The sequence below is a fragment of the Lissotriton helveticus genome, chromosome 1_1 (genome assembly GCF_964261635.1).
Source record: "Lissotriton helveticus chromosome 1_1, aLisHel1.1, whole genome shotgun sequence".
Classification (NCBI taxonomy): Eukaryota; Metazoa; Chordata; class Amphibia; order Caudata; family Salamandridae; genus Lissotriton; species Lissotriton helveticus.
In genome coordinates this window covers 1,039,009,115-1,039,024,797 of record NC_136057.1, presented here as the reverse complement: position 1 = coordinate 1,039,024,797, position 15,683 = coordinate 1,039,009,115, and the positions used below count along the sequence as shown (strand labels likewise).

The 15,683-nt window shown below is 46.8% G+C and overlaps 1 protein-coding gene across 2 annotated transcripts in view; it reads right to left on the bottom strand.

Moving 5' to 3' along the window:
• PPP6R2 (protein phosphatase 6 regulatory subunit 2) overlaps positions 1 to 15,683 on the bottom strand; it is a 744,860-nt gene that overhangs the window by 66,166 nt on the left and 663,011 nt on the right. For both annotated transcript variants that reach the window (XM_078677857.1, XM_078677853.1), the window contains exon 23: positions 5,504 to 5,708. In XM_078677857.1, coding sequence (XP_078533983.1) covers positions 5,504 to 5,708 — 205 coding nt within the window. The remainder of the gene's footprint in view (positions 1 to 5,503; positions 5,709 to 15,683) is intronic.

The window sequence follows — 15,683 nt, the reverse complement described above, 5'->3', positions numbered from 1 at the left end:
TTGTCTGGATGGACAGATAGAAAAGGAGGTTTACAAGAAAGAGCCTGGAGCTCACTCACTCTCCTGGAAGAGGTGATGGCAACCCGAGAGCAGTCTTCAAAGTCAGCAGACGAAGAGGACAGTTGTGAAGAGGCTCAAAGGGAGCGCACATTAAATATTTACGAACCAGATTCAAGTCCTAGAGTGGCATTATGAAAGGAATAGGGGGAAAAGATGAGTAATGTCTTTGAGAAATCTATTTACAACAGGGGACTTGAAAAGAGAGGGTTGATCAGGGAGCCGGAGAAAGGCCGAAATAGCAGAAAGATAGCCCTTGATAGTGCCCAGAGCAGAGCCCTGCTGGGCCAAAGAAAGAAGGAACAGAAGAACTTCTGAAAGAGTGGCAGAAAGGGGATCCACAGCCTTTGCTGTGCACCATGCCACATATTTGTTCCATCTGCAGGCGTATACCAACATAGTGGAGGGAGGCCTGGCTGCCAGAATGACATCACAGACTTCAGGAGGCAAGTCAAAAGGAATCAACTGCCGCCGCTTAATCTCCATGCAAAGAGGTGGATAATTGACAGGTCCAGGTGGAGGACCATCCCCTGCTGCTATGACAGAAGATCCTTCCGAAGAGGCAGTTGGATCGGGGGATCGATCGTCATACTGAGTAGCTCGGGATACCAAACTCTTCGAGCCCAGTCCGGCGCCACAAGAATGACTTAGGCCCAGTCGCGCCTGATCTTATTCAGCACTCTGGGCACAAGTGGTATATGCGGAAAGGCGTATACCCTTGTGTCACCTAGGAAGTGCCGCCTTGGAAATTCCTACACACGGAATCGCTGACATTGCTAGTTCTCTTCATTGACTAATAGATCTAATCAAGGCTCTCCCCACTGTCGAAAGAGACCTTGCGCCACGTCCGAGTGAAGACGCCATTTGTGATCCATCATGCACCTGCGGCAGAGGTTATCTGCCTTGGCGTTCAGTGAACCTGCCAGGTGTTGAACCACCAGGGAAATGCCCTGCTGTTCCAGCTATGTCCAGAGGCGCAGAGCCTCCTGACATGGGGTCCACAACACCACCCTGCCCTGTTTGTTGCAGTACCACATGGCGGTGGGTTGGTCTGTGAACACCTGCACCACTTCCCCTTTGACAGAGGGAAGGAATGCCTTCAGTGCAAGTCTGATCACCTGAAGCTCCAGAAGGTTGATATGGAGCCTGGACTCCGCCGGAGACCAAAGGCCTCTGAGCTAAGCCTCTTCCATGTGGCCCCCTCATCTTAGGAGGGACGCGTTCATCACCACTGTGTGCTCCGGTTGGGGAAGGGAGAGGGATCTGCCCTGGACCCAATGTCAGTATAAGAGCCACCACTGCAGCTGCTGTGCAGTGCCCGCCAAGATCTGGACTTAATCGGACAGGTTCCCCTTAAGCTGCGCTCACTGGAACTTCAGGTCCCACTGCAGAGCCTGCATATGCCATCTGACATGAGTGACCAGCAGGATGCAGGAGGCAATGATGCCCAGCAGCCTCAGGGTCATCCTGACCTAAACCCAGGATAGAGGCCGAAAGATCGGAATCATAGCCTGAATATCCTGGACTCACCGTTTGGGAGGATAGGCCCGAAACAGCATCGTATCCAGAACCGCTCCGAGAAAGAGGAGCTTCTGAGAGGGAATCAGGTACAACTTCAAACAATGATGGAGAACCCCAATAAATGCAGGAGGTCGGCCGTAGTCTGGAGGTGGGAGACTACTAGCTGGGGCGAGCCCGCCTTCAATAGCCAGTAACCGAGATAGTGAAAGACTGGAACCCCTGATCTTCCCAGATGAGCTGCAACCACCGCCATTCCTTTCGTGAACACCCGAGGGGCGCTGGTAAGGCCAAAGGAGAGCACAGTAAACTGAAAGTGCTCGTGGCCTACCGTGAACCGCAGGTAACGCTGGTGGGCCGGCAGGACGGGAATGTGAAAATATGCGTCCTGCAAGTCCAACGCTACCATCCAATCTCCAGGGTCGAGAGTAGACAAGACCTGAGCCAGAGTTAGCATCCTGAACTTCTCCTTCTAGAGGAAGCGATTGACGTCCCTGAGGTCCAAGATAGGATGCAGGCCCTTGTCCTTCTTGGGCACCAGAAAGTATTGGGAATAACAACCACGTCCTACTTCTGGCGCAGGAATGCGCACGATGGCCCTCTTGGCCAAGAGGGCCGCGACTTCCTGTTGAAGAAGCGTCAAATGATCCCCGACATGCGGTGGTACTGGGGTGGCATGGCTGGAGGGGTAGTCTTGAAGGGGAGGGAGTAGCCCCTTCAGACTATTTGTAAAATCCACATGTGGCCTGTGGCTCTTAAGCAAACGTGCTGGGGCGCCCCTTCCATGGCCACGCAAGGAGCGAAAAGCAGAAGGCGGAGGAGGGCGAGTGGCCGAAAGGCCCAAGGACTTGGCCGTAGCCCGCGAGTCCTTAAAACGCTCCAATGCACTATCTGCCTAGTTCCAAAAAGGCGAATGCCATCAAAGGGCATGTCCATCGGGGTATTCTGGACATCCCCCGAGAAGCCAGTAGTTCTCAGCCAGGTGTGGCGGCTGAGCGCCACTGTCGTGGAAATCGCTCTGCCCAGCTTGTCAGCGGTGTCAAGGCCACATAGTATTGTGAACTTGGCTGCATCTCTCTCCTCAGCAATAGCCTGAGAGAGCACTGTCCGTGCCTCCTTCGGACACTGAGGCAGCACTTGCACCACCGTATCGCACACAGAGTGGGAATAAGCCCAGGAGGCATGCGGTGTTCACAGAACGCGCCCCTGAAGTGGCGGAAGAAAAAATCTTCTTCCCAAATTGTTCCAGTCTCTTGGATTCCCTGTCCGGGGGTGTGGCAGGGAATGCGCTCTGGGACGTTGAGGCTTGGACAACCAAGCTCTCAGGGGTAGGGTGTTGGGAGAGGAAAATGGGGGTCACACGGGGCAGGGCGATGGTGTCGGGCCACGTTCCTATCCACAGGAGCCCCTGTGTTGGGCCTGGACCAGGTGCCCAAAAGAACATCAGAAAGTGCCTCATTAAAGGGCAGCAGTGGCTCCACAGAGGTAGCCACCGGCTGAAGCACTTCTGTCAGGAGGTTAGTCCTGACGGCCACTGTAGGGAGTTGGAGGTGGAGGGCCTCCGCCACCCTACGCAACACCACAGCGTAACGTGCACCCTTGTCTGTTGCCACAGTAGGACGAGTGAGCATGCCAAGGTCAAGTGTCGAGACCACTGGCATCCCACAGTTCCTGTGCCCAGTCCGGGTCATACTCACACTGAGCTGTGAGAGGGTCCTCAGACCACTCCCAGTCCTCCCCATCCTCCGAATGTTGATGTACAGGCTGAAAATAAGGAGGCTGGACATAGGGATAGAAAGGCCCCATCGGCGTCGGAATCGGCATTGAGTGAAGCCGTTCCGACTCCATGTTCATGTCGGGGCTGAGGCCGGGGGCGACGTTGTCCATTGCCATGGGCGACATCAGAGGTGGTGTCGGTGGAGGTGTAACTAGGTCAACCAGCGTCGACCGGGATCCAGGCCTGGATCCTTGGGGGCCCTGCGGTGCCGGAGCCAACGGCGATGCGGGAGCCGCAGACAGTGAAGGGCAAGGGCCCTCAGTCGGGCCCGAAGAAGCACCGGCAGGGCCCGACGGCCCAAAGAGGTGGGCCGTGGCTGACAGAAAATCCTGCAGCTGGGCCGGAGTCGCGGACAGGGAAGGGCGGGTTGGCTGACGGTGAAAACGTAGGCTCCGCCGGACCTGCGGGGGAGGCACCACCCGCATCCTCAGCCGCGTCGCTGAGGGGAAGTCGTCGAGCTATTACACTTCTTCAACTTCTTGTGCTTCGTCTTACCTGACCCCGAGTACGAAGACTTCGATCCTGGCGAACGATGGTGATGGCTCCGCGACCGGTCCCTCGACCTCCCACGGGACCGGGAGCTTGAGCGGCGCAGAGCCAACTGCCAGACTTCAAGCAAATTTTGGGACCGCTCCTGCAAAGTCTTCAGCGCCATGGCCCGGTAGTCGAGGCATGACTTGGGGTCGGGATCGCGCCCAAGGCAGTAGAGACACACACAGTGCGGGTCCGTCACCGACGTCATTCGATGACAATCCCCGCAAGACCTGAAACCAGGCATCCCTACGACACCAGGAGTCGATCGACTCGAAAAACAGAGACAAACAGCCTAAAAAATCTCAGTCAAAAAATTACTAGGGGTACCACTCTCTCCGGACCTGCACTTGCTGTCGTGGAAAAAGAAAGAACTGACGTCAGCACGTGAGGGCGGTGTCAAAGTATCTGCTGCAACATAATCTCGGCGACCACAACGCCAATGACAGACGCGGTGCCGCACAATGCCACCTTCCGACGCACAGGGGTACTACTGACGAAAACTTTCCGGATCCGGTCTGACGCCTGTGGGTAAATTTAAGGTAAGGAATCCATCACAATGTGTTTCATTCGGATCTTTAAAATACGCAGAGTGGGTTTTGGATTGACCCAGAAAGTATTACTTTCACCTCATCATTGAAGCATAGCAGTTTCACAATTGTCATGCAACATGTACAGTACAAAAGACAAAGATCTTTCTGAAAAAGAGCATGTCTGGGATATGAAGGGCTTCAGTGGTATTTGGGCATGCCACTACACCACTCAGCACGCATTAAGGATTATTGGATTACAAATCAAAAAAATTGGAACATAAAAGGTGTGCATCTCCACTCCCATGATTGGGATATGAGGAGACACCTTGAGATGGACGACAGTAGTGCTTAAAAGTTACGATTGACACATGGCAAATCAGCCCTCCAATAAAACACCTTTATAACTTTGCTCACCAACCTCAGAGGGATTTCAGCTGAAACCATCAGTGATGACTCAAAGGAGAATGACCTTAGATGCTGGATAGCATACAATAAGTATGTCTCTTCATTTGAAAATATTTACTAGAGTTTGTCAAAGACTGACAACAAGCAAGGATAACACAGGCTTGACTGACCTATGAATTCCTTTACAATCTTACAGGCATTCAAGGTATACAGAACATGTGAAATGTTAGTCAGATCTGATGAGAAAGACCTGTGAAGCATTCAGAGTGCACCTTTTAACAGTACCACATTCAAATGTATACACCACTTCTAAACCTGCTCTCCCAATCAATAACCCTGATGTATATTATGTCCAGTCAGTGTGAAGTGGGCTTATAGTGTAATGACTCAAGATCTAGCCTTACCAATAACTACAAATCTATATCTTCCAAACCTGCTAGCTCAATCGATACCTCCACTCCCCATGCTGCCCACCAGCCACGGCCTGTGCAGGTAAGAGCTGTGGGGCAGTGGGGCCAGGTTGGGGGGATTTCTACAGATGACGGCGAGGGAAAATTTATTATTTATTTAATTTTCCCTCGTCATCGTATGTCGAAATCCCCCACATACCCCACCCGCCCCACCGCTCTTACCTGCACGGGCTGCGGCTGCTGCCCACATTTTAAGGTTTCCTTGTACTCACCTTGTAAAGACAGCTTTCTCATTCTTGGCATCCATGGTGAGTTTGATGGTTTCATGCCCTGACCCTGTAGTTATGGTTTCTGTTACAATTCCGGCTTTCTCCTCATCATCACTGTCGGAACCCCCTGATGAGCTACTGTCTGAGGCCACTAGAGGAGCTTTCCTCTTCACACAGACATTCCATGCACACGGTGAAGCAACACTGGCTGAGGGAAAAAGAAAAAAGGAATACATTTTTAAGGGATAAAGGCAATCACAAGAACACTTGAGCAGAGATCTGAAATCATGGCCGAAATGTCAAAAATAAGTTAATTAAGAAATTTTAATTGATAAGAACATCACATTTTCCCATTCAAATTCTCAGAACATTACGAACTCCAGTGTCAAATGTGTACCTCCCTGCATATCCTGCCAAACCTGCCACAGCAGGTGTTTACCACTAACACATTTACTAAACCTGATGCCATAGCACATTCTCACATTTACTAAATCTACCACCATCCCACATTTAGCAAACCTACCTCAACCCACATCTATCACTCCAGCCCCAGGTACCAATACAGCAGTTCAAAAACATCTATCAAACCTGCTGTCACCCCAAAGCCTCTCAAACTTCTTGCCACCCCAAAGCATCTCTCACCATTCCATACAAAAGCTGCTACCATTCCCGCAGCAACTATCAAATCTACTACCATCCGAAAGCTTGCACCACACCATCCACTAAACTAAGAAGCCTCTTACAGAATTGGAGAAACCTGCCCTCATCCCACATGATGTCGAAACAAGCTGCCATTAAGAATTATCTCCCAAATCTGCCATGATTATACAGTCACTACCAAACCTGCAGCTGCTCTTTAGCACACTACTACTTCACACCATCTACTAAACCTGCTACCATCTCACCCTAGATACCATACCCAGCACAATCACAGATTTACTAAAACTACCTCACAGCATACCTGGAGCCTGTCGCTGCACCCTACAGCAATTTTCAACCCCTTCTCTATGACTACATCCCAGCCCCACAACAAGCAACCAAATCCTAGTATGTTGCATCTATTTTGCTTTCCAAAGGATAACTTTTGCCTTACAACAAAGCTGCCAACCTGCTGGTCCCGAGTCAGAACACAGAGCAATCCGAATATTATATAAGGTTGTGCAGAAGTAGGTTGATGAAAATGAAGGAGTCCGTTCTGACTGTAAGAGACTTGCAGCTACTACAGAAACACATATGCACTCATCAGTGCTCCAACACTTGAAGCTATACGGAAACACCATCACACTCCTCAGAAAGAAAGCAGGAAATTACCTAGTGGTCCATGCAACGTACTAGATCATTTTATGATTTTTCCTGTGTGCTTGTGTTTTTGTTTGTTAGCGCGCTCTTACTGTATGAATTTCTCTTGCAAGTATGCTGTATTTTTCAACAAACTGCACGATTTTGCTATAACAGCTTAAAGTACACATTACTTTGTCTTTACTAGTTTCGCTCTACAACTGAACATAGGATCTACTGTATGGGACACTATCTCACAGAACAGAAGTAACCTGAATGAGTCTGAAAATGGCAGCTTAAATAAATCTTAATAAATGAGTTGTATTGTAAATACTTTATTTGCAGTTTGGTACAGTGTAAACCAGATCCATCATGATAGAGCACTATACATAAACGTATACTGTATATATGGGAAGATATACAGTAAATAACATACAGCAAGGTTTACAGTATACAAACTCTTGGAGACAAAGCTTGGAAATAAACAATAAAAGGTAATAGCATTAAAGTGGGAGAAAAATCAGCCATTGATGCAGTTGGGTGTCCTACATAGCAAAGGAAGGGCAATGCCTTATGAACTAAACAGCCAGCGTTAATAAACCTTTCATCTGTTTGGGAAGCCAATTTCGAGAGATCAGGACTGGGGATTAGTAATTTGATCATCTGTGGTACTAGCCAAAGTGTGGTATTTAGGCCTGCTTTAAAGAAGCATGGTAGATTTGGTATATGCAAGTCAGTGGTGAATTACTGTGATAGAGTTTTGAAAGGACTAGTAAGTGAACCTGTTTTGAAGTTCTCTACAGGGAGGAGGCACTTCATTTCACAGGGATCTGACAAATAGATTAAAGTGAGCATGCAGATTCAGGTTTTTGTCAAAAATGAACCCCAGGAATGTGTTTTTTTTTTTAACGTTAAGGCTCGCAGTCCAGCACAATTCATGCTTCAAACCTAGATTGTAGCAAGTATGTAATTTGCTTCCTTGGAAGGCTCCATAACAAACTACTATCATTAGGTACATTACACCAGAAGTTAATTTAATATTGATCTGCTTCAAACCACGCCACGCAAACAAGTGGAATAGTACACCAAACAGTCCTGACTCCAACAGAAGGATGGATCTGCAGACTGGCTTTGCAATCATTCTGCCGATTTTGGTGTTGGCTTAGCTATTGCAGACATCACAATAACCCATACGCAAAATTGAAGCCATAACTGGACAGATTGTCACAATGGATTTGTTTCTCTGAAAAATAAGGATATGCATGTCTCCAGTATAGACTACAAGTAGACATACAATTAGTTTGGGTGAAAATAGAAAAACTACTAATAAATGACTCTAGTTTGTCCGTAAAATCGCCTTATCCTGTGGGTAAAATGTATAATGCAGATCACCTTATACCAGTGGAAGCTTCCTGCCATGCTTAGTAACTGTAAGGTCTCATCTGTCATCTTCAATAAAAAAACTCTGCCTGCACCGAATATCATGAGTGTAAGTTTAAAGGAGATGGGCGACAATGAAACACCCATCCGTAAGGAAGGGAGATTTAATTAAACTAATTATCCGATCGGATATTTGCAGAAACTTTTGTCAAAGTACAATCAGCACTGCCTTATGAAGTACTTATTCTGCAGAAGGTTTCAGATAATATTCTGCCTAAAAAGTCTTGACATATGTCTGGAAATACCACAAGGCTACTGCAAACTTCTTTAATTTGTACAAAGAACTTTAGAGCTCCTGAATCTTAACAAGGCCCTTTCTCCTCCACTCAGGAGCACCCACGGACCCCTGTCCCCAACACATCTTCAACCTCTGGAGTAGGACTATCAGCAGTGAGCTCACCACGAACTTCAATGCATCCATCACCACATCCGCCTTCCTCGGAGAATGGAAACAATGCATAAGTCAAGCCCCTACTCAAAAAACCATCCGCCGACCCCAATGAACTCAACTACAACCCCACCTCTCTGCTGCCCTTTCCTGTCGAAGTCCTAAAGGAGGCCATCAACCACCAACTCACAGAACACCTGGAGAACAACAATCTTCTGGACACTTCACAATCCGGATTATGCACAAACCACAGCACTAAAACTGTCCTGATTGCAGCCAAAGGTGACAGCAGATCCCGCCCTGACCAAGGAAAAACGGCAGTCCTTGTCCTACATGACCTCAGCAGCGTTCGACATAGTATCACACTACACCCAGATCAAAAAGCTTCACAACACTGGAATCAAAGGAGGCTTTCTCAAGTTGATTGTCTCCTTCCTCACCGAAAGTATCAAGAGAATCCACCTTCCTTCCTTCACCTCCGAACCAAAGAACACCAGCTGTGGTGTACCTCAAAGTTCCTTCTTCAGCCCTACTCAGTTCAACACCTACATGACTCCCCTGGCCAAAATCGTCAGATCGCATGGACTGAATATTATATCCTACACTGACCATACAGAGCTCCTACTCTTGCTATCAGAAGACCTCTTCGGCATGCTGATCAACTTCCACAGGTGCATAAGTGGCACTGCCGACTGGATGGGAGAAAACTGCCTAAAACAAAACAAAGTCAAGACAGAAGTGCCGATCCTCAGAAACAACACCTTCCCATGGATTGATGCCTGGTGCTCCCCTGAACTAGGACCCTCACCTACACCGACTGACCATGTCCGCAAACTTGGCATCATCCTAGACAGTAAACTCACCATGAAAAGACACATCAACGCAGTCTTGTTCGCTTGCTTCCTCACCCTCTGCATGCCACGCAAGATCGTCACTTCACCTACTGACCTCACCCTCTCTGCTGGAATTCAGAAAAGGACTCAAGACCTGTCTGTTCAACTGAGCCCCCCACCTGCAGCAGCACTCTGAACGCCTGGATACCTTCACCGATGATTAGCCACGCTGTAAAAATACAGATTGATTGATCATGGCCAAGTGCTGCTCTTTTGGGTGCTCTTGTGACTAGATCACATACATCTGAAGAATAAATGAGAAAGTCACATTTAAATGATGACCAGTGATACTACTCTTTCATACGAATTCCAAGAGCACAGAGTTAGAGGAACTTCCTCACCTGTGCTCATTTCCTTTTAGACTGTTAACTGTCAAAAGGTCAAACCCAATTCCAAAACTCACCTCCTCGAAGACAACATTTATTCTTCTGAACCATACAGATTTTGTTTAGATAACAAGACATATTTCCAGTAAAGAGTGGTGAATCTAAAGGTTTGATCAATGGTACTAGTCTTTGGATGGAAGCCAGCTTGGAGCGAGGACAATGGTATGTTAAGGTTTTTATAAAGCGCTCAAATCACCCTGGGGCATCACGGTGCTAATTAGGCAGGATACTACTGAGGGACGAAGTACAGATGTTCAAGCACAAAGTTGCTAGAACTGAAAGGCTTTCAGCTGTTTCCTAATGACATTGTAGCTTGTGATTTTGCATAGAACATGTGGGAGCTGGTTCCAAATACCTTGGAGCTAGAAATGAGAAGCTCTACCTCCTAAACGGACCAGCCTAATCCGGGGAATCTGTAAAAGATCCTGAGTGCTGGATCTAAGATTCCTACAAGGAGAGTTTCTGTAGTTTTTTCCCCAAATCTTTCATTCCGTGCATTGTGTGTCAGGCAACAAATCTTGGAAAAAAATCTTTTCTTTACTGACAGACAGTGCAGTTCCCTCAATAGAGGGGTTGAAGATGAACCTGCAGGTTGATTTAAAATCATTCTGGCTGCTGTATTTTGCACTACTTGAAGTTTGGCCAATAGTGTCTCTCCTACTTCCGCCAGCAGGGCATTTCCGTAGCCCAAGCGGCTAATCACCATGGCCTGTACTAATGTTCTACGGTGAGAGATGGGGATGTAAGGTAGAATTTTTCTCAAAAGTCGGAGGCTATAGTAACACAAACTCGTCGTGGCCGCAACATGATTTTTCATACTCCGGACCCGGTCCAGTTTTAGTTCCACATTTTTTACTGTCAGTTTAGGAGAAGGGGCAAGGCCCAGATGAGCCGGCCACCAGTCATCTAACCAGACGTCCATGGCTTTCCCCATAAGCATCACTTCTGTTTTTTCCGGATTCAACTGGAGACAATTAGCAGTCATCCAGTTGGAGATGGCAAGCATATCGGTGGCAAAACAGGCTTTGTCGAGTGCTGGATTCGGACCGATGGTAAATATAAGCTGCGTATCATCAGCGTACGAAATGATCTCAAAGCCCAGCCGCTCGACAATCATTGCCAATGGTGCCATGTATAAATTAAAGAGAGTTGGACTTAGACAAGAGCCCTGCAGAACTCCCCTATCAAGATGTCTTTTTTCAGAGGTATAAGTTCCCATAATCACCGTTTCACTTCTCTCAGACAAGAAGTAGTTAAGCCACTTAAGTGCAGCCCCCTTGATCCCAGAGGCTACCAATCTCTCCGCCAGCCTATAATGCGAATTGGTATCAAAAGCTGCGGAGAGATCTAGGAGGATCAGAATTGCTGAGCCCTCCGCGTCTATGGTCTGTCTAAGAGAGTCGGTCACGGCCAGGATTGCAGTCTCTGTACTAAAACCTGGCCGAAACCCTGACTGTGATGGATCCAAAAGATGGTTATCTTCCAGATAGGTACTTAATTGTCGATTGATAATACCTTCCAATATTTTGCTCAGCAAAGGCAGCAAAGAGATAGGTTGGTAATTACAGAGAGTGAGAGGGTCCGCCGTGGGTTTTTTCAGAATCGGACGCACAAAGGCCTCCTTCCAAGTCGCTGGAATAGTACCCGTCTGGATTGAGAGATTAAATATATCTCTAATAACAGGGGCGCAACAAGTTGTTATAATGCTATTGCTTTTGGAAGACAGAGATCTGAAGGCGACCCTGATTTGGCCGCCGTAAGACCTTTTGTAACCTATTTTGTCGTCGTCATTGCAAAGCTCGTAAGGGCGCAAGCTACACTCATTTTGCTTCTCCGATAAGCCGGGGGAAGAAGAGTGATATGGGACTGATGGAGGAAAGTTCACATAAATTTTAGAAATTTTGTGAAAATAGGATGCTAGGGAGTTACATAATTCCTGCGATTCCACAGGATCCGGACTACACATTTTAGAGGAGATAAAGTCTTGCACTATACCAAACAGAGTTTTTGAAGAGTTGCTGGCATTTTCAATATGGGTAGTCAGTCAGTCAGTCAATCACTTTTATTCGATTTTTTTAAAATCACAAAAAGACACAGGATACAGATCATGAAATAGACAATAAGGTACAACAGTAAAAATAACTACGTAATATATATCATACATCAGGTCAACAGATTTAATTAGTTCTTAAAAAATATATATACACAAGTTATACATCGTACTACATTAGCCTGAAAAAAAGGTCGATTCACGTAGAAACATCTCAATTTGTTAAAATATGTTAAAATACGTTAAAATATTTCGTTTAAGATTTGTCCTGGTCTTCCTTTGTTACGCCTTTTGTTTATACGGACTCCTGCTACTAGAAAGTTTGCGACATGAAAAGTTATTCGTGCATTGTGCAAAAGTTGCAAGAATAAGAGTGCTGGCCTGACCTGTAGAAAGCCAGCCTCTCGAAGAATTGGTAAGAGATATTTTCTCCTGATTTGTGTGTAATGATCGCAGAACATAATGAAGTGTAAAGTGTCCTGAGATGAAAAGTGATCACAGTCACAAGGACTTGCATTATCAGGTGTATCCCACCTAGTATAGGTGCCTAACAACAAGTGTATCAAATTTAAACGAAATCTAATTAAAAGAAACCGGTGGAATGGTTTATTAACAAAGACCAGGTAGGGTTCTGGGCCTGGGACAGTAATGAGAGCATAATTTCTTCTAACAGTCGATTTTTTAAGCTCCTTTTCCTCCCGCTCTGCTATAAAGGAGTTTATCAATGATGTTTTTATCATCATGACATCTTCCTTTTGAATGCTATCGGGGGAGTAGAAAAGATCAATGCGTCCCACATGAGATAACATAGTTTTAACATAGGTCAGCCATGGGATCTTTAGGGCTCCATCCATGGCCAAACAATCCTTGAGGATTTGATGGTTTAGGGAGATTTCCTCATTTAGCCAAGTTTTTAGCCAGGAGATGACAGGGGCAGATTTTATGTAGTCTGAAACAAACCCAGTGCCTAACTCTGAGTGGATGGTAAAAGTAGGAGTGGACTGGGGGACGGAAAGTAGTGATCTAAAAAATCTATTTTCCGCCCTCTGGATATTAACTGGGTTTGTATATCCCCATATTGAGGCTCCATAGATGGCGATTGCTAAGCATTTGGCTTTATATACCTTAATAATGGCTTCCATTGGGCGTGACCCCATTCTTTTAGCAAAGTTCAAAAGGGCTGCAGCGGATCTAGTAACTGCATTTGATTTGGACTTGTGTTGAGCGCCCCAGGTTCCTTTATCGTCAAAGATCACGCCCAGGTAGGTAAAGGAAGAAACCCTTTGTACTTCCTTTCCTGTGCAACTAAAAGTTATGGGTTTCTTTTTCCTGCCCTTGAGTCCCGTGATCATGACGTGGGATTTTTGTGTGTTTCTTTTCAGATCTAACGAGGTCATAAAATCCCCAAAGGAAGCCAATAATTTATCAAGGGCCACGCCCGTCCGGGCCAATAGGACTGCGTCGTCCGCGTACAGGAGGACCGGGATGTTAATCTCTCCTGCACGCGGGACATCGGCCCCCAGGGTGGAGAGCACTGGCTCGAGTGCATTTATATATAAGGTGAAAAGGAGAGGGGCAAGGATGCACCCTTGCCTCACCCCTCTCTGTGATTTAAAAAGTCCAGTGCATCTTCCATCTTGAGTTACTCTGACAGAGGCCTCTAGTCCTTGGTGAAGGTCTGCTAAAAATCCCACCAGTGGTCTCTCCATACCCATTTCCAAGAGGACTCCCCACAGCCTTGACCTGTTAACCAGGTCAAAGGCTGAGGAGAGGTCCATAAATGCCATGTACAGAGCCCCTTCTTTCACTGTTGTATATTTACTAATGATCAGATGCAGATTTAGGCACTGATCCAGTGTACTTCTTTTGGGCCTAAATCCGTATTGGGCATTTGATAGAATTCCCCTGCCTTCTAGCCAAGATGTTATCCTACCCAAAATGACTCTGCCCAAGATCTTAACGGCAGAGTCTATTAGGGAAATAGGTCTGTAGCAAGCAGGATCGCCCTTTAGGCCCTTTTTAAAGATCGGTATAATTATTGATCTTGCCCAAGATTGAGGAAACTTGTTTTCTCTTGCACAGTTAAACACATTTGTCAAAATCTTGGCCCAAAATGTGGGTGTCGCTTTATATAGATCCGTAGGGACCCCATCAGGGCCCGGTGCCTTGTTCTTAAGTGTCTCGTTTATGGCTTTTTCTACATCTTCAGGGTCGAACGCTTGAATTAGCTCCGTGTGAGAATGGGTAGGGCAGTCCTGCGTGTGGCCAGATGTAGGCGGACTATAGATATTGCCAAAATGGGATAGCCACTGCTCATCGGGTATAACACATTCCGCGGCGTGATTCTCCACCCCTGAAAAATAGGGGTGATTATTCACCTCCCAGAATTTGGAGCTATCCCGGAGGACCTCGGGTGATTGGAGATCATTCCATGCTGGGTAATAATAAACTGACGCCTGGCCCCTTTCAAGTTCAGATGGTATTTTGCTAAAGCCAGTCTATAAAGTAGTTAATTTTCATCAGTCTTACTTGAGCGCCACATTCTTTCCAGGCGCCTGCAACTCGCTTTTTCCATTTTTAGTTCCATCGTGTCCCAAGGAGTGGACGCTCGCCTTTGGATGGGGCTCAGTGTCTTTTTTGGAATGACCACATCCAAGGCTGTTTCCAGAGCAGTATTAAATGCCACCAGCTTTGCGGATACATCCCCAATATCGGTGGCCGAACCTGGAGAGAAAGCCTCATTAAACGTCTCCACGGAGAGCTTACACCAGTTCCTACTCTGTTTAGGGTCTGTCTAGTGGGGCGGTTAGAAGTCTTCTGGACTGGTTGCTGCATGTTAATTGAGATCAGATAATGATCCGTCCAGGAGAGAGGGTCGGGAGAGTCGCATCTTAGATGGTCGATGTTGGTAAAGACCAGATCTAATTGATGACCTGCTCTATGTGTAACGCCCTCTACCCTTTGGGTAAGTCCCACCAGTTCCATAGAAGAAAAGAGTTTTTTTACCTCGGGGTCTGTTGAATTTTCCCTGTGGAAATTAAAGTATCCAAGCAAAAGAAACGTATTTGCCGCAAGAACATGCAGGGCAAGGTGTTTCATCAGCAGATCTGTAAATCTAGCTTTGGGACCCGGAGGCCGGTAGATTAGGGCACGGTACCAACAATCGGATGCCGACAATGTGACCTTAAAAATTCCAAGTTCCATACAGTCATTACAGACCGTCGAGACCCAATTCACGACCAGGTGATTTTCAAAGGCTATAGCTATACCTCCTCCCATTTTTGTTTCTCTATCCAAATGAATAAATTTGTAATTCTCTGGGATAGCCAATGTGATCAAAGGCTGATTTGCAAGTCCCAGCCAAGTTTCTGTGAAGAAACAAATGTCGGGGTCGTGAGAGACGAGCATATCCCATATTTCATATGGATGTTTAGCAAGGGATCCAACATTACACATATGTTTCTGACTCTTACCAGCTGGTTCTGATCTTATTCCCCGAAATTGTGGATCCCCTGCATCAGTGACCATTTGAAATTGGCATGAGATGCAGCTTGCTGGCCCTTCTAGGCCATGTGGGAGCTTCTGAGCGCAATTTACGATCAAAACTTTGTTATGTGCCAAGCTTTTGATTTCCATCAGAGATTCTGCTGAATAACATATATGATCTAAGTGACGGATATCTGCCTTAAAAAGGGCCGAGTCCCTGGCCTCTGGGCTCGTTTGGGCACGAACGGGCGCAGACGCGCTT